The sequence below is a fragment of the Lichenostomus cassidix genome, chromosome 6 (assembly GCF_008360975.1).
Source record: "Lichenostomus cassidix isolate B80296 chromosome 6, HeHo_3.0, whole genome shotgun sequence".
Lineage (NCBI taxonomy): Eukaryota > Metazoa > Chordata > Aves > Passeriformes > Meliphagidae > Lichenostomus > Lichenostomus cassidix.
Window position 1 is genome coordinate 32,169,013 of NC_139487.1, and position 17,751 is coordinate 32,186,763.

The 17,751-nt window shown below is 48.0% G+C and overlaps 2 protein-coding genes across 2 annotated transcripts in view; one reads left to right on the top strand and one right to left on the bottom strand.

The window, feature by feature from the left end:
- The first annotated feature begins 435 nt into the window (after positions 1–435).
- Positions 436–5,809, top strand: PCBD1 (pterin-4 alpha-carbinolamine dehydratase 1). Its single transcript, XM_085064369.1, has 4 exons — positions 436–589; positions 3,631–3,762; positions 4,113–4,193; positions 4,690–5,809. The coding sequence occupies exons 1-4, from the start codon at positions 587–589 to the stop codon at positions 4,786–4,788; spliced, it is 315 nt and encodes a 104-aa protein (XP_084920495.1). The 5' UTR covers positions 436–586; the 3' UTR covers positions 4,789–5,809.
- A 719-nt stretch (positions 5,810–6,528) lies between these two features.
- SGPL1 (sphingosine-1-phosphate lyase 1) overlaps positions 6,529–17,751 on the bottom strand; it is a 29,990-nt gene continuing 18,767 nt past the window's right edge. Inside the window, exons 7-14 of the mRNA XM_085064368.1 lie at positions 14,757–14,845; positions 13,983–14,088; positions 13,442–13,540; positions 12,558–12,707; positions 11,394–11,632; positions 10,666–10,812; positions 9,635–9,755; positions 6,529–9,553 (exon numbers count right to left, since the gene is read on the bottom strand). Coding sequence (XP_084920494.1) covers positions 9,413–9,553; positions 9,635–9,755; positions 10,666–10,812; positions 11,394–11,632; positions 12,558–12,707; positions 13,442–13,540; positions 13,983–14,088; positions 14,757–14,845 — 1,092 coding nt within the window. The 3' untranslated portion in view covers positions 6,529–9,412. The remainder of the gene's footprint in view (positions 9,554–9,634; positions 9,756–10,665; positions 10,813–11,393; positions 11,633–12,557; positions 12,708–13,441; positions 13,541–13,982; positions 14,089–14,756; positions 14,846–17,751) is intronic.

Below are 17,751 nucleotides of genomic sequence, written 5' to 3' on the forward strand. Positions count from 1 at the left end.
ATCCATGAATACACTTTCTCGCCAAGGGAAGAAAACACCTTAAAAGCGTTCAGAAGGATTGTGGAGCACTTTGCCTTCCTTCCCCCCCATTTCCATGGCTCTTACTCCACGTGCTGCGATGTAATCCCGACTGTCCTAGACAATGCAGTTTGTGATTATCAGTGCTCTGAGCTCATGGATACGCTCAGCCAGCAGCACTGTCACACCCATCACACGTGCTGCCAGCAGCATCCAGCGGTGCCCGCTTCAATTGCCCCTCTCCATCCCGCTCCACCTTTTCTTTGTGCCCCAGGTTAAGGAAGTGACCCCGCAGGAGAGGGTTGTCGGGTACAGGGGGGAGACACAACATCGCTTCGTCGTGCAGGGCTTCCAAGAGACCCTGTTCGGGCATCCCCCGAGCCCCACGGCCCCGTAGGGCCCCACAGGCAGGTGGCCAGTGTTGGGAAGGCTCGGCTGGCCGTGGGTGGACCCAGTAGCCTCGCCACGCCTCCCGCCATCCCGGACAAGCCCCGGCTCCAGCGGGATCCGGCACGGCGAGCATCACCCGACCCGCACCGAGGAGTGAGGCTACGGAGACCCGCGGGCCATGGTAAGTCGCTGCTGGGCAAGCCGGCTGTTTCTTGTGCCTTTTCGAAGGCAGAAATGTTTCGGCGGCAACTCCAGGCTCTGAGGAGAGGCAGGAGGGAAGGGAGAAAGGAGCAGAGCGCTGCGCTGTGGTTAATCAGTAACGCGGGAGCTCCGCCGGCTGCGGCTGAATTTCCAAAGGCAGCGCTCTCCAGGCTCATTCCTCTGCGAGGGGGAGGGAAAGGATCAGCCAGCAGTGATCCCCCCTCCCATTCTGTAGGGCAAGGACGACCCCCCGGTGTGCTCCATCTGCACAGCTCTGCGACACACCTAGGCCGGCTGGAAATCGGCTTTTCCAGGGCACCGGAAGACCGTGGGCCTTGTGGAACACACCATTCCAGCCCTGCCTGCTCACCCAGGGCTGCCCCCTGTACCTTCTCCTAGGTGGAAAGTCATACCTTTCATTAGGCAAAAATCTTCCCTGGCAGGGTGGGCAGGCCCTGGCACAGGGTGCCCAGAGAAGCTGTGGCTGCCCCCGGACCCCTGGGAGTGCCCCAAGCCAGGTTGGATGGGGCTGGGAGCGACCTGGTCTAGTGGAAGATGCCCCTGCCAGTGGAAGGGGGGTGGCACTGGGTGGGATTTAAGGTCCTTTTCAACCCAAACCTAAATTAAATCCCTAAAAAAGGGAAGATTTTAGTTAGAGCAAAGAGGGTTCAAACTCTCCCAATTTCCCGTGATGGTTCCTTTCCCTCAGTGGCACAAAGCAACTACTTGGCTTCCTGCTGGCAAAAAATCCCAACATTTTGGCAGTTGAGAACCAGCAGAAAAAACCAAAATAATTTCATTTCCCTAATGAGAAGAGTGTGTTTTAAAGGAGTGAGTGCATATGAAAGCATTAACATGCCATCCTGACAAAACCAGCAGGCTGGCCAATGTTCTGCAGTGGAGAAGGAGGGATTGGAGTGGGATGGAAGGCAGGGGGGTGCACCAGGCAGAAGAATTGGTTCTGTGTGGTCTGCGGGCCAAACCTCAGCCTGGCCATCCCTCCCACTGGTGCTGGGCTGGAAAAAGCCCCGGGGGCCATCCTCACACATAGTCCCAACAGAGGAAAGGGTCAGAGAACAATTACACCATGTCCCTTTGTTGCTCTGCCCAGGCAAGGCTGGTTTGGAACCCAGCCCCCTGCATCCATACCCCTCTGCTGCAAGCAACAATTCTAGCTTTTACCTTTCCTCTCTTCAGCACCGATGAGGAGCAGGTTTCAGCTCCTGATCCCAAATCCTGGTGCAGCCCCTGCCCTATTCCCATCAGAGTCCCTGAGGACAACCCCTGCATGTCCCCCCCTGCCAGCACCCTGTGCAGAGCCATCCTCTGTCCCCACGTTATCCAGTTGCTAAGCTACCTGTGCCTGGCTTATCACACCATCAGCAGGGAAGGGCAACGGCTGAGGGTTTATTGAGCTAAGTCATGTTTACTCACCACCTTCCCTCCCAGCCCAGGGCTCAGGAGAGGACACGGTTGACATTTGGGGGGTGGGGACAGGGGTGACAGAGCTAGGGCTGGCAGGGGGCCATACAAAATGCAGTGAGACCAAAATATGTAGAGGTAAGGAAGTTCTTCCCCCAGAATCCTGCAGCTGCAATGGCATGGGGACAGGAAGCATCCCACCCCTGCCACCCCACACTAAGGTTCAGTGACACCCTGGCACTCTCTATTCCATGCAGTCTAAAGGTCATGGATACACAGCCATGGGAATCGGGTATCATCTTTCCAATCTTCCCCAAAACATGCAAAAACCACCCACAAAAACATCAGCTTCACAGCTGGTTCTTTGATTTTGTACAACCTGTGAGCAGGGAAAGCATGGCGAGGAAGATTTGCCTCAGTTGCTCCATTGTTTAAGAAGCCATTTCTGAGCATCGATGCCCAAGCGAAGCATCTCAAGGGGCTGCTGACCAAATACCCACAAAAAACTGGGCAGATTTGTCAAGACTCATATCCAACTTGCCATGCTTGGCTCTACAGCACATCAAGGAAAAGAAATTGCAAAGAGATACTGGTCTTTATCATCATCAACTGGAAAGATCAACTCACCCAAACCTGCCAGAGCTCAAAGAGCATTTAGACAATGCTTTCAGGCACATGGTAGAACTCTTGGGGCTGTCCTGTGCAGGGCCACAAACTGGGGTTTGATGATCCTTGTGGGTCCTTTCCAGCTCAGAACACTCTGTGATTCTGTGAAAGAATTTTAATTGCCAGAACATAACATTTCAGAGAGCAGTGCCCCTCTGCACTAGCTCCTGCCTTCCCCACTGAGCCAGAACAGAGCTGACTCGGGCAGCCCCCATCCCCAAGAGCTTCATTTGAGTTTCATCTCTGCCTATAAACACTCCCCAAAGCCAATAACTGTTGCTTCCCCACTATCATCCCTTAAAAATTAAATACCAGCAGTTCTGCCCAAGGCAGAGCTCAACCACTGTCCCTCCCTCTGCCCTTTGTTCTTCACAGACATAAACAATCTCTTAAACTCCATTGTAATATAAAGGAGATGGAAAAAGGAGCTGAACTGTTGCTTACTGTGACTCATCTCTGATCCACACTATTTCTTTCTCCTCAAAAGCAGACTCCCAGTAAATAAATAAATAAATAACCAAGCCCTCTTGCATTAAGAACCCTAAAGCAACTCTCAGATCTAGAAATCTCAAGAGCTCACAAAAGCTTCAGCTTTTCAAGCTTTTTTTCCCTCCAGAAAATTATACATAAAATAAAATGTATTTTGGAATTTAACTTCACACAGGTGTAATTTCTTAGTACCTCAGGCACTATGGGAGTTGCTGCAGGTGAGAGGACAGAAGGGACCAGCTGGACTTCCTCAGTACATGCAGGACGTATTCCAGGCAGGGAGCAGAGAACATTGATATTCCAACCCTCCCACCCATTCTGCAGCTGCCTCCACAATCCCATAAGTCCACAACCCATGGGATACGTCATTTCTCTGAACATCTGCTTCATCCAACCTCTGCCACATTGACCTACTTCTCTTCCCTTTCCTTCCCGTGGTGCCAGGCAGGAAAAGCCCACAGGCTGAGCACTGAGGAGAGGGAGCAGCTGCTGCCAAACCTGCGAGCTGTGGGGTGGAACGAGGTGGAAGGCAGAGACGCCATCTTCAAAGAGTTCCACTTCAAGGACTTCAACCGGGTATGTGTACCAGGGGCATGGAGTTTTACAGACTGGGACACCTGGTTTGTGGAGCAAGGAGTCCCCTTTGCAAAGCTCAGCCAAAGAAACCCCTCTCTGTTTCTCCTGAAATGGAATACCTGAGCAAAATAACCTACCCAAGGCACTGTAGTGCTCGATCCAGCACAGAGTTTGTCTGGGAAACATCTCTCAGAAAGAGGAAAACCCATAGAAAACTCCCAGAATATGCCAGGCCTTGCATTTGGTTAGGTTATCTAGACACAGGCAGTGTAAAATTAATAGTAATGGGGTGAAACCCAATATATTGCAGGGTAAATGGTTCAGAGTTAACTTTTCTTCTTACTCTGCAGGCCTTTGGCTTCATGACCAGAGTGGCTTTACAGGCAGAAAAACTGGATCACCATCCTGAATGGTTCAATGTCTACAATAAGGTAAGAAACAGGGATAGTGGGACAAAGCAGAGCTCTTCAGGGAGCAGATCCCTTTTTTGAAGAATGAAATAGGAGCAGGAAGGCCTGTTTGCATCAGCTGGACCCTCAAATGCTATTCCCGTATCACAACCGGCCTATGGCTATCGCAGATCCTTTCTTCCTTTTTCCCTGTCCAGCTGAGCAGTAGCTGCCATAGGCTAGCACCAGGGTTGCTTTTTAAAATCAGTATCAAGTAGCAGCCAAGGGAAGAGCTTCTGAGGAAAGAGTTCAAAATGGGCACAGGTGGCTGCTATGGCCAAGGCAGGGGTGGCAGTGACAGCTTGTGGCCAGGATGAGCTGTAGGGAGAAAAACCAGGCAAAGTGCCCAAGCGCCTGTCTCACCCCAGGGAATTTTGCTAACAAGTTTGGAGCTACTGTCTCATCAGATGTAGCACGGGGGAAACCAGCTCTGCTGTTTCTGTCAGCAACACTTGGCCTGTCTGCCTGTCTGCCTTAGGTTCACATCACCCTGAGCACCCACGACTGCGGAGGTTTATCGGAGCGAGACATCAACCTGGCCAGCTTCATCGAGCAGGTGGCAGCTTCCCTCTCCTGACCAGGGATACATGCAGCCAAAAATCCACTGTGCCACTGTGTCCTGCCTAGATGGCTGCACCGAGAGCCTTCTCCCACTTCCAAGATAGATCCTGGATCCAGACTGGCTGACACCTCACCAACCTCCCCAGTGCAGCTCAGATGGATAGAGGCACTTCTCAGGGTGCATGTATCCATCTCTGATCTTGCAAATTCCATCCTTAAACCCTTCCTTAGCCCTGTGATCCCACACCCCCAGATGCTTAGCCTTTTACTAGGACTCAGTCATATCAGAGAGTCAGAGAATAGTTTGGGTTGGAAGAGACCTTAAAGATAATCACATTCCACCCCCTGGCATGGGCACCTTCTGCTAGACCAGGTCATTCCCAGTCCCATCCAACCTGGCTTTGAACACTTCCAGGGATGGGGCATCCACAGCTTCTCCAGGCAACCTGTGCCAGGGCCTCACCAACCTCACAGAGAAGAATTTATTTCCAATATCCCATCTAAACCTATTCTCAGTGTGAATCCATTGCCCCTTGTCCTGTCACTACTTGCTCTTGTTAAAAGTCCTTCTCCATGTTTCTTGTCAGTTCCTTCAGGTACTGGAAGGCTGCAGTTAGGTCACCCCAAAGCTTTTCTTCTCCAGGCTGAGCAATCCCAATTCTCTCAGCCTTTCCTCATAGCAGTAGTGCTCCATCCCCTGTGATCATCTTGGTGCCTCCTCTGGACTAGCTCCAACAGGTCGATGTCCTTCCAGAGTCATATTACACCACTGCACCAGTAAATCTGTCCAGAGCCTGCCCCCATCCAGCCCCTACATTGTTGGTTCTTGCCTCCTGGAATGTGCTTTCTGCCTAAAACATGTTGTGTGAATCCTCTGGCTTCTCTGTAACCTACCAGCAATGTGCTGTGCAAATTCTCATTGCTGTAAGCCCTCTCCAGCAGTATTACATCAGGCACGTGGTCTCACCCGGACTGGAACAAGCCTTTAGCAGGATACCAACTGAAAATGTTTACAATAAACATCTTCTTTAATCCGATGGCTCTTTGGAAAGAGGCCTCACTGATCAAATGACACCAGCAGGTTTTTCCAAGGTAGGTAGTGCCCTGACTGCTCTCAAGAAGGTACTTCTGCCACGGAAAAACTTCACACAGAAATGGCAGGTGCCTTCACCTCAGACTGATGGGGGTCTGAAAGACAAAGAGATGATCAAAGCCAGGTAGGTAAAAACTGCTTGTGTAGAATTACAGCTGTGCCACAGCCAAGGCACAAACACAGGGAAAGTGCAACCAAAAGGCACAAAAGCAGCACAGCACCAGGACAGGGGCTGCTTAGGGTGGAATTCTTCCCCAGAAGAGGTTGTGGGTGGATTTGGTGGTACACGATCTTCACTGATACAATGAACCATCTGCTGTAAAGCCAACAGCATTTGCTTTCAGCACAACAGTCTGGGAAAAACCACTACAAACACCCAGTTCAGCTCTTTTTTTCTTCTCTTTTTTTAACCTTTTAAAATTCTACAAAGTATCAATAGAAAATCCATAGCTCTTAACTTCCAGCATCTTTGAATACCACACACAAGATGCAGACATGGACATCACCTTCATTTCGACAGAAGGACGGAGCAGCCCTCAGGCAGTTAGTAAGATTTATCAACCATCCTCCCTGCCACAGACCAGGCTGTGCATGAGCAAATTCCAGGAACAACAGGTCCCCATTCATTCAAATAAGCACTGAATCAGAAAAATAAGAGCTCAGTGAGATAGCTAAATGCACCATTTTAATACAAACCAGGCCCATTTTCACCAGCTCTCCAGCTATTTCAGCCTCCAGTTTGATAGTGGCAAATCAGAGCAATGCAGAAAACTGCCATCAGATCAACTCGTCCCATTTGTCCATTAAAAAGTCCATGTGGATTTATTGGGCAAGGTATTATTGTGTCGTATACAACCTTTCCACTCCCCTCTCCGCCAAGTCATGAGAAAAGTGCAGATGAAATCCATGGCATGAAGACACACATCTCTTCTTGGTCCATCCCAGTGGATATTCTTCATTCTAGTACCTAAGAACAGGCCAATCCCTTGGGAGTGCTTTGTACAAGCAACAAATCGAGTGTCCTGCTTGGAAAACCTGGAAATCCCACAGGAACTAACTGTGGTGAGGATCCCTCCAGGTCTAAAAGTACCATCCAGTTTCAGATCATAATCCAGTTCATCAATTTCTTTTTTTCTTCTTTTTTTTGTCTTTGAAACAATCACACAGCCTGTAAATCCATTTTTCCAAGACCATATGGCATGATAAAGTAGATGCAGATTACATGTTAGGGGACAAGGATGAATAAAAACTACACAGCAGGGAATTACAGTGGCCTATTCCTGACCACAGGATTACATTTACAGTATAGGACAAATACACATGGAACAATTAAACCCACAAATATTATTAATAAGCAAAGCCCAGAATAGAATACACTGACTTACAAATAATATCTTCAAATACATCCAAAAATGTGAAATGGAGCACTGATCTGTTAGATCCATCTACCTCCTGGGAGGAAAATGCAACCAGGGAAGGAAGAGAAGGGAGTTTCTCTTTCCTTCAGCCCACCCCAATCCACTCCTTCTTTCTTTTAAAGCAGAAGCAAAGAGTACCTCCCTTTTTTTGTTTTGTTTAATCTCGGTTCCAAAGAGAACCATCACAGTAGCCAGACACTTAAGACTGTCTCCAAAGTACTGCAAACTCAGAGATACAGTAATGGTCACATTGGCAAGACCTTGAGAGAATGAATAGGTCCAATGCAAACTACCAGAGCTGATATCGCCATCAAGAGACTCTCGGGCAATTCAGTGATTTCAAAAGGGCTCAGAGACTTGCATAAAGTCATCAATTTCAGAGCAGATGGCCAAAATACTTGGGTCTCCTAGCACTGGGAATAAAGCTGGAAAGCCAGGATACTTCCCACAACAGCTGGGCCCAAGGCTGCACTAGTTCGTGCAGGGTCTGGTAAGTGACCTTCTCATTCCTCAAAATTCCTGTGCTTCAGCCAGGGTCAGCTTCAGGCTAACAGGCTATAGCAGAGAGATGCCTTCAGATGCCCTGCACAAGACTGTGCAGATACAGCACAAAGTCTTCACCCACGTGTGGGATTCCGCTTTGGAAACTCTCTCTTCCATGCAAAAAGCTGAGAGGAAACATGGGAAAGCCCTGCAGGAGTAACTCCAGCGCCACTAAAGAGATTCTGGCTTGTCCTTGAGGCAACAACTGCCTCACAAGGCTGCCCTGGGAAAACTCTCTCACCCTAAAAACAGTGGGGAAAAATAGGAAGGCTGAGCCATGTGCCCAAGGCTTGAATACCTCCTGCTTGCTGCATCCTTTCCTCTGCTTCTTTGAGCTCTCCCAGCATCGTTGTAATACTGTGAAGGGACTTGGCTCATTACAACGACTATCCTACCTAACAGGCAAGAGTGCTTCCTCTGAGGCCAGCCTGCCTTTGAGGTTTGTTTTCAGAATTAGTACCATAAAGAAACAACCACAACCAAGGTCATGGTCAACAGCTGAATCCTCCAACCCTCCCTGGCATGCCACAAAAAAAAAGCCAGAGAAGCATCAAGGCACAGTGGTGAATGCCCTTTTGAGAATGTGCCTTAAAAGAATCAGTGCAAAGAGCTGAGATTACCGCTATTACAAAAGTCACCTTTTTGATACTAAAAGACTATGGTAAAAAAACCGTCTGCACACAATGTCCCTGGCTGTGACATGGGCCAGGGCCTGGCTGGCTCTGCTACAGCATCATGAGGGGACAGTGTAAAACCTTCAAGTTCCGAACACTGAAATGAGCTTTGCATCTCCCTCCAGATTTGTGCAACGGAAAACAGCACTCCTGAGTGGTCAATGCATGTCTTCTGCAAGAGGCAGGGGAGCAAAACAGCCATGATGTTCCCAGGGTTTTCAGTACAATCCAGTTACTCTCCCTATGCCACCTGCTTGGTTTCTATTTCTGCTGTTATTCAAGAGATTCCAGAAAAGGATTTAGTGTTGTTTTTTTCTCCCCCTCAGCAGATATTGATTGCAGTCTCACTGAGATCTCCAGAGGGGATTTCAAAAGGAGGCCATGACTGCGTTCCCTCTGCCAATTTGTCGGCTCTGCATTACACAGATATAAGGCTCCCAGCACAGTCTGTTAAATGCAGCAGCTTAGAGAAATACTCAAAAGAAAACAAAATTTCCAATTTATTGTCTGCCATTAACTTCCAGGAAGACTGGAGCTGTGGAACACAACGTGAGAACTCAAATTTAACACCTGGCTGGGCACTGGCTGAATACCAGGTCTGAGGAGGAGAAACAACATGGATTGAAGTGACATGCAAAATACCTGAGGAATTTGGAGTTGTGGAATGGACATTCAATTCACCATAAATAGCCATGATGAAAGAAGGCAGGGGGGAGGGAGGAAAAGCCCAAAAACTGAAACTGGACATGAAAACAATGCAGATTTCAGAAGACTAAGACAGGGAAGGAATTTTTCCAGATCAGGCCACCCTCAGACCTGCAATCGTAGGAAGAAATGAACTGCAATCTCTTTCCCTAGGAAACCTTTGGAACCCCAGTGCTCGCTGGCAAGGCACCAATTGTTGCACTACAGTCAGTGGTGGCCAGGAGAGCCGTTCATGTGCTTTTCACTGCTGAGAACATCCGTGCTGTAGAGGCCATCCAGGTACGCCTGGGAAATCTCCGCCACCAGGCTCCTGTCTGGAACAGACTGGGCCATTCCATAGATGGCTCCCTAAGCAGAGAAGAGCAGGTTGTTACACAGGAGAAACACTCTCAGCCCAAACACCCCCTCACTGTGTGCTGGCCTCCTCACCATGCCAGTGGTCTTGGCGCTGAGATCCTTCATGATGTCCTGGATGCTGTCCCTGACATCCTTCAGGAATTGTTCAGCAACACCAGGCTTCGTGTGCAGCTGTGTGATGCAGAGATGGATGCTGGGCAGGCAGGGCAGAAGGCAGAGATTAACCACCTCCAGTACACACAGGGAACAGGGTTGCACGTTTTCTGAGCAACCAACAGCAACTGAGCCCTTCTGTGGCCAGTGATAACCGTGTATCTCCTTAAAATAGCATTCCCACTAAGGGCAATCCCTGCAAAATGCTTCCTAGAACCAACTCCTCCTAACTTCATGACTTCACAATTAGGTTAAATTTTCTCACCTCATTACAGGTACCTCTGGTCAGTAAAATGCAGCTGTCTGCAAGCACCACAACCTCTGCCATCATTTCCCTCTCCTTCCTCTGCAGCTTCTAAACCATCACCAGAATGAACCACCTACCTCTGAGCTATCACCTCAGGCTCTCTAGACTTTGCTTCACATAGTCAGTCAAAAAAATTTTCAATGCAGCTACATCTGGGAGCATTGGCCCCTTTTGCCCAAAAAAACCCAATTTCCACATAAGGAAAGCCTCTGACAAAGATCAATTTTACATTGAAAATGATCAGCCCTTCACTGTTCTTTCAATTACCTTCATCTTTAGTAGGCAGGAAGAAGACAGTAAAAATAAATAAATCAGTCTACAAACCCTCAGTTAACAAAACATGACATATTGGTTATTTGTATTTTTCTGCTTTATATTTTTCTGCTTTTTTTTTGGAGGTAAACAGAGAGGGAGCCTCAGATATGTCCTCTGCCAGGCTTATTAAAATTACTATTGCTTTATCCTCACTGCTGTTTGTTTGCAATTACAAAAGTGATTTCTGCTCTGAAGAGGGAAAAGTCTGCGTACAGTTTATCAGATATGGACAACAGTACTCAGCAAGTAACGAGAGCTACATGGCCTGAAGTTGACCATCTTGCATACCCTGGCTAAATACATCACTTCCTGGTCTCCACACACTCACCTTGGTGGGAACTGCAGGACATTCAAGTTCCATCCTTTTGCAGCTAAAAAATTAGATAATCGATAGATGTCAAAAGTGTCCGAGCCAATGGAGAGGACAGACACCTCTGGCTTCCCAAAAATGAAGATGCTGTCAATTTTTCTCAACCTTGAAAAGAAGGAGAAAGGAGATAACTGATCAGGCTTATGGGGTTCAGCCATTCTGCCCACCGAACGGGAGCCTTAAAGGAAAAGCTGCAGAAGGGAACAGATGGCAGCACATTCCCACCCAAAAATCACGCACCCAGACCAGGCCATTAGGACTTGCCAGAGGACCCAGGTTACTACACAGCCTGAAGTCAAGTAAACTCAGGAAGAAATAGAAAAGAGGAAAGACTGAAAAGCAAGGAAAGACAGAAGAGCAGAGAAAATCAGCTTCTCTCACACAGCCACACAAGCACCCCAACAAGGAAGAGTATAACCCTTCTTTTACCCTCCATCCAGATTCCCCCTTAAGTCATGGCTGAGGCAGAAGGAATTCTCGAAGCAAGTCAGCTGAATAAAAGTGCCTGCACCCCTTCCCTCTATGGCCCTCAGCTATCTGGGCACACACAAAGCATGTTCTCCCAGAACTGCCCAGTAGGTCCCTACCCAGCAGGTACCAGGGAAAAACAAAACAAAAGTAGTTTGGGAGGAGGAGTGCAGCCCAGGGCTGAAGAGCAGGATCCAAGGACTGAGGCACCCACGTACTCAGATTCAAGGAAACGGGCTGTTTTAATGATCCTCTTGGTAGCCTCAACGTAGCCTGACTCTCCGATGTGCAGCAGGGTTGCCCAACACGCAGCTATGATCCCACCAGGCCTGGAGCCTGCCACAGAGGGGGAGGCATAAATTCCCCCTTGCCAGTCAGGGGCTACGAAGAACTGGTACTTCCTGTACTCCTTGTCACTGTAGAGCACCACCGAGGAGCCCTTGGGAGCGTAGCCATACTGCAAGAAGCACAGAAAGGGTTAGAAAGCAGCAAGAGGGCACAGGAACACATCCAAGTCTTCACCAAGATGCCATTTGTTGATCTGCTAGAGAGCAGAAAGGCTCTGCAGAGGGCTTGGAACAGGTTGGATCCATGGGCAGAGGTTCAGCAAGGCAGTGCCAGGTCCTGCCCTTGGGTCACAGCAACCCCCTGCAGCTCCAAGCTCAGGCAGAGGGGCCAGAAAGCTGGAAAAGGGCCTGGGGGTGCTGGTGACAGTGGCTGTACATGAGTCACCATGTGCCCAGGTGACCAACAACACCTGGCCTGGATCAGGAATGGTGTGGCCAGCAGGACTAGGGCAGTGATTGTCCCTCTGTGCTGGGCCTTGCTGAGGGCCCTTGAGTGCTCTGTCCAGCTCTGGTCCCTCACAGCCCAGAGAGAGACATTGAGGGTCTGGAGCATGTCCAGCTCCCTGACAGGAAGGTGAAACCACATCAGGGAAAGTTCTGCTCAGAGGACACAAGTGACAGGACAAGAGAAAACAGCTTCAAGCTGTGCCAGGGGAGGTTAAGGTTGGAAATGAGGAGAACTTTATTTGAGGAAAGATTTGTCAGGGAGAAGGGGCTGCCCAGGGATGTGGGGGTGTCTCCATCCTGGGAGGTGTTCATGGAACAACTGGATGTGACAGAGCTCTGGTCTGGTTGATAACGTGGGGATTGGTCTCAGGTTGGGCTCAGTCTGGGAGGTCTTCTCCATCCTGAGGGATTCTGTACTTCGGCATATTGCAGAAAGCATGTGAACAGAGAAGCACCTACCCCTGCTCGTCCACAGCATCCCCTGTGCTCCTCCACACAGTAAAGAAGAAATGCCTGAAGGCCAGGATGGCAACAGGAGTCACACCCCAAAAATTAAAGCACTGAAAGACCCTTTCCCCCTCTTCTTACCTTGTGGGTGTCAGCAGAAATGCTGGTCACACCTTCCACACGGAAGTCAAAGGCACGCTTTAGGGGGAACCCTGCCTTGTCCATGAAAACAATAAGGAATCCACCCAGGCATGCATCCACATGGAAGGGGATTTTGTACTTCACTGCAAGCTGTGTGTGAACAAGAGATCAGGAAATAAAATGATGTGGTTGGCACACCCCAACTCCACTCACCAAAACATATTTGGTACTTTATGGTTAAATGTTCACTGAATCTTTTGAGAGCATCAGACCACTCCCTAGCTGTGGAGAACAGGAGATCTGGCAGGGCTGGATACTTGTGGGATGCCTTTTCCTGCCATCCACACAGAGGAAGAACAACATGCCATTTTGGTAGTTTGCTGTGTTTGCCAAAGGAATGTGACAACATTGTCTGAAAGGAGTATCCTCAGTAAAGTAAAGGGGTATGAGTCAAATGAACAGAAGGTCAGAAGCCTTTGGCTGGAGCACGGAGAGGAAAGAAATCAAGACGTGTGCTCGGAAAGCAAGGACACAGCCCTTTGACTCCTACTCCCTCCACACATTCTTCAGACTTCTACACCAATTTTGCTACAGCCAGCAGGCCCTAAATCAAAGCCTTTTTACCAAATGGGCCATTCAGCCATTCTTTCCTTTCAGGTAGCAAAGAATGAGCACTTCTGGTTGATCTCACCTCACTCCCAAACTGCATCCTAAATACCCTGCTCAACACCTTGATCAACACCTCATTTGGGGACAGTAATACACTTCCAACCAGTGGGATCTTCCCACCACATTCACTGGTTGGCATCCTGGAACCCCTCTACTTTTCAGGTGCTGGTTTTACTGCTACAACACACAAGTTCCTACAGGTAGGTGTATCCTACCTCTGCCACCTCTTCAATGGGGTCCATAATTCCATGTGGGAACTGGGGAGCAGAACAGACCAGCATGGCTGTGTTCCTCGAGATAGCTCTCCTCATTGCCTGAAGATTTAAAGAGAGAAGATGCTCACATTCCATTTACCAAGTGCCATCCTGCCAAAAAAGATAAAGAGTGAGGACATGCAGAGTCTGGTCTTAAAAACCAATGCACAAAAGTGTACAGAGAGGAAAGCAATGTGCTACATCCACTCATCCACTTGGAAATACCAGAATATTTTTGTTCACCCTCCTCTGAAATCTGGGGCTATTTCTGAAATATATAAATTACCTGATTCTAAATGAATCCCACAGGACAAAGGCATAACATCAGGTTATTTTAAATAAAACCTCATCTGCAATGACAGGCACTTATTTATGCTGTTTTTCCTTTCTTACAGAAAGCATACCTCCCTCTCTATCCACTGACTTGCTACCTGGGCATGCAGATTTCTTGCTAGTTGTTGGACAATGCTAATTTCCTCACAGAAAGAGCCTGAAGTGATACCTGAACATCCACTTCCATAGCCTTGGTCAGTGGTATTTGGATCAGCTTCATCCCAAAGTAATGTGCTGCCTTGTCAAATGCTGCATGGGCACTCACTGGGACCAGCCTGAAAAAGGAACAGATCAAATTTGCTGTCTCCCATCTCGACTGGCAATGTCTGAACAGCTGTAATTAATCCTGTTTTCTGAGCCCTCATATCATTATCAGGGCCTTAAATGTTAGAGAGGGAAGAAAAGAACAATCAGTGTTTAGTTTCTTTCTACACTTTTCCCTCAAAGCAATTAACCACAGAAATATTTTCCACACACCATCTAGAAAAGAGGCAGCACGTTAGAGACAGCAAATCTTCTATTAGCAGTGTAATGATTAGCACAGTTCCTCATTTGAGCTCCAACCAGCCCAACTCCAGCCTTAGAGATTTCAGGCTAAGCTCTCTTTGATCTGAATAAATCAAACCCCTTGAATACTTCAAAGGGCCTGACAATCTCTGCTCAAGAGCAGAGCTGATCTGAGCAGGCCGTCTAGAACACCAGACAGGTATTGCCAAAATATAAGTGCTCAGCAAAGCCCCCCAGCAACATCTGTGCATTCCATGCTGTTTTAAAACTTCCTGTGCTTTTGAACTGCTTCTTTCCACAGAGGTTTCTCTCCTCCAGACACAGATGTACAAGGAATAGGTGGAAATGAGCTATGAAATGAAGGATTATTGAGGTCCAGCAACTACCTCAGAACAGTAAATCTCACAAAGCAAAAAGCTGTGGTGGTACCACTCACATTTCTGGCTGTTTGATGCCTCTCTCATAAGCCAGGTCTCTGTATGCCTTGCAGGCCATCAGGATGCTCTCAGTCCCCCCAGATGTCATCTGTCACAAGAGAAGAAGCAAACAAGGAAAAATAACAACTTAGGAGATGTTGCAGGAGGGAAAAGAAGAAAAGGGATGCAGGCAGAGCATCTCTTGCCTCTGCTTCACAGATGCATGGGACAACTCATGGTTTCAAGGGCAGCAGAAGCCACTGAACACCACGAGGCAGCTTTCTGACACTCAGCTTGAAAATGCACATTTGAATGTTGAATCCTCTATTTAAATGGGATGGGGGAAAGGGAAAACAAAAAAAAAGCATTGAATTCCAAAGCCCAGAAGGAGGGGACCACATTGCACAGTGACCTCACCTCCCAGAACTACTCGTACATAAGCTCTTGTTTACCTCAGGATTGTTTATCTGTATTACAGCTTAATTATGCCACGTGTACGGAAACAGCAAAGGTGATTCTGTGTAAAGTCAGCTGAAGTCCAGCAGGGTTTATTAGGTCTGGAGCAGTGCCACACCAAGGCACAGAGTCAGCTCAGGGTTGGCACAGCTTCTGAGCTATAAAACCTTCTCAGAAGCTGGAATGCTGCAGGACTCAGAGCTTTCTCCCACCTCCTCTCTGCAGAGGACAGCCTAGGTCTGGTCAATACCAGAGCTTCTAAGCCCTCAGAGACCCAAGAAATTTTACACCAGGAGGAATTTCTGCATTCCTCTGCCCAGCCAGTCCCTCTCAGTATCCACACAAGCCACTAATACGCTGTCCCAGCCCTCTTTATCATGACCAGAGGGTTTGCATCAGGAAATGGAAGAGAGGAAGGCACACACAGGTTTACTATTGCATACTTGAACTCAAGAGCTGGTGCAAATACATGAATTAAACTCTTTATAGGAAGAAATTCCTCAAGTGGGAGGACTGTGTCTTGTTGGTCAGCCTTTTTAAGTTCTGGTATGCAGGGGACACTGGGCACAACCTTCCCCAGTAAAATTTTAACCTGGGAAAATGTGAGGTTGGTTTTTCAAGCAGCCTGCAGGACTGACTTAGTGGGTGAGCCATAACCTGAGGATATGGGGTAGCTGGGACAGTTATACAGATGTTCAGGTGAACAAGGAATCAAAATCTACTTATACTGCATATGGGGGACTAATTTTGCTCCTCAGACCTGCTGATCGAACTGCAACTTCCTCTTTTAACCTCTTCCCCCTCAAAAATAAACATAAAAAGGACTCAATCACATTTGTATGCCTTATGACATCTGTAAGTTTGGGTTTTCCTTTGGTTTTTCCCTGCTGACATAACTGCAAACCCCCAAAATGCCAGGAAGTGTGACTGTGTGACAGTGACTAAACATTAAGTACAGAGATAAGGAACAAAGTTCACAGCCTGCCAGGATTTGTTCCTAGCACAATCCAAGCCAGCAGCAGCTACTGCCACAGGCAGTGTGGAAGCGACTGTCACACCACAGACAATTTCTGCTTTTTTTGGGAAGTTTAAAAGCAACAGCTGTCAGAGATAAAACCTAACAGAGCCTCACACTGGATAAAGACATTGCTGCATTAATTGTGAAGCAAATGGATGGAGCAGGAACGTAATGTCATAAGGGTTTTATGGGCTGTGTCACTCACTTCTCAACGCCCTTTATGAGATGATCTGTCAGGTTGTCAGTGATTACCTTTGGGAAAAAAAAAGAACCCAGCTGGTGATAGACTGCATTCCTACTGATTGGGAGAAGAGGAATGGGATTATTGCATACTTGTAACTACCCTTGCAACACTGGTTAGGATATTGCAATGATTGTGAAAACTTTACTAGGAGGTACCGGGGGATCTTGGGATTCGTGTTACTGAACACCAGGCCTGCTCCTTGTTGGACAGCATTCCCTACTCTCACCTAGACAACCAGCTCTTGAAAAACAGCCTCTGTATAGTCTTATTCCCATTTCAATCCTTCCACCAAAACACCAACATCTCGCCTTCGTATGTAATAAGCCTTTCCTCAAAGTCTGGCTTTATCCCCTGCAGGGAAATGCTGAGCCACACAGTTTTGGTAGGTCAGAGCCAATGCTTGTCAGCAGTCAGTCACATACAGGATAAGGAACAGCATCCAGGATGGATCCTTCTCCCAGGCACCAAGACTGGCATGGAGACAGCCACACAGAAAGCTTGTTCAGATAGCTGAAAATCCACCCAAAAAGCTGAATTTCAGCCAGCTCAGCATCCTAAATCGGCCCACAGTCAGTACATCATGAGTGTCCACCCTGGACAAGTGCCAGTGTCTGGAGCAGCACCTTTAGCCCAGTGCAGCTCCAACACCAAAATCCTCTTAGTTCACATGGGTTATACCTGTGGATGGAGCCTCCTCCTTTACAGGAGGCTTTGTCAGCTTAGCCACTGACAGCAAACTCATTCTGCTGTAGCCAAAGCCTGAATCACTGTCACAGGATCCAACTTCCCCAGTGCCTGCGGCGCCGGCACCCAGCCAATGCATGGTGATTCAGCAGCCGCCAAGGGCTCACACACATTCTTCTCTCCCCTCCATCAAAGTCCGCAGGCTCAGGCCACGCCATGGGGAAAAGGGGCTGGAAACACGCATTGTTTTAAGCAGCTCTGCAACCCTGCACTGTCATCAAAGGCCAGGCAAAGTATGGGGAAAAAGGAAAGTAAACAGACATTTTCTGTTATTGATTTATTTGTTGTTTTCCAAATGGGAGGGGAGAGAGAGCACAGGGAATAAATATCCCTCCTGCTTTCTAAACTCAGTATATCACTTCCATTGCTCCCTCCCTCTAAATCCCAGTGCTCTGAAACCTCAACTTTACAACAGCAATAAGAGATACTGTACCTATTCCAGAATATCTTTGGTCATGTCACTGTCAAACTGTCAGACAATAAAGAACCACTTTGGTTCGTGTTCTCTAAAGTTTTTGCTTCCATTTTAACCATCCATTCAGACCCTGGAGAC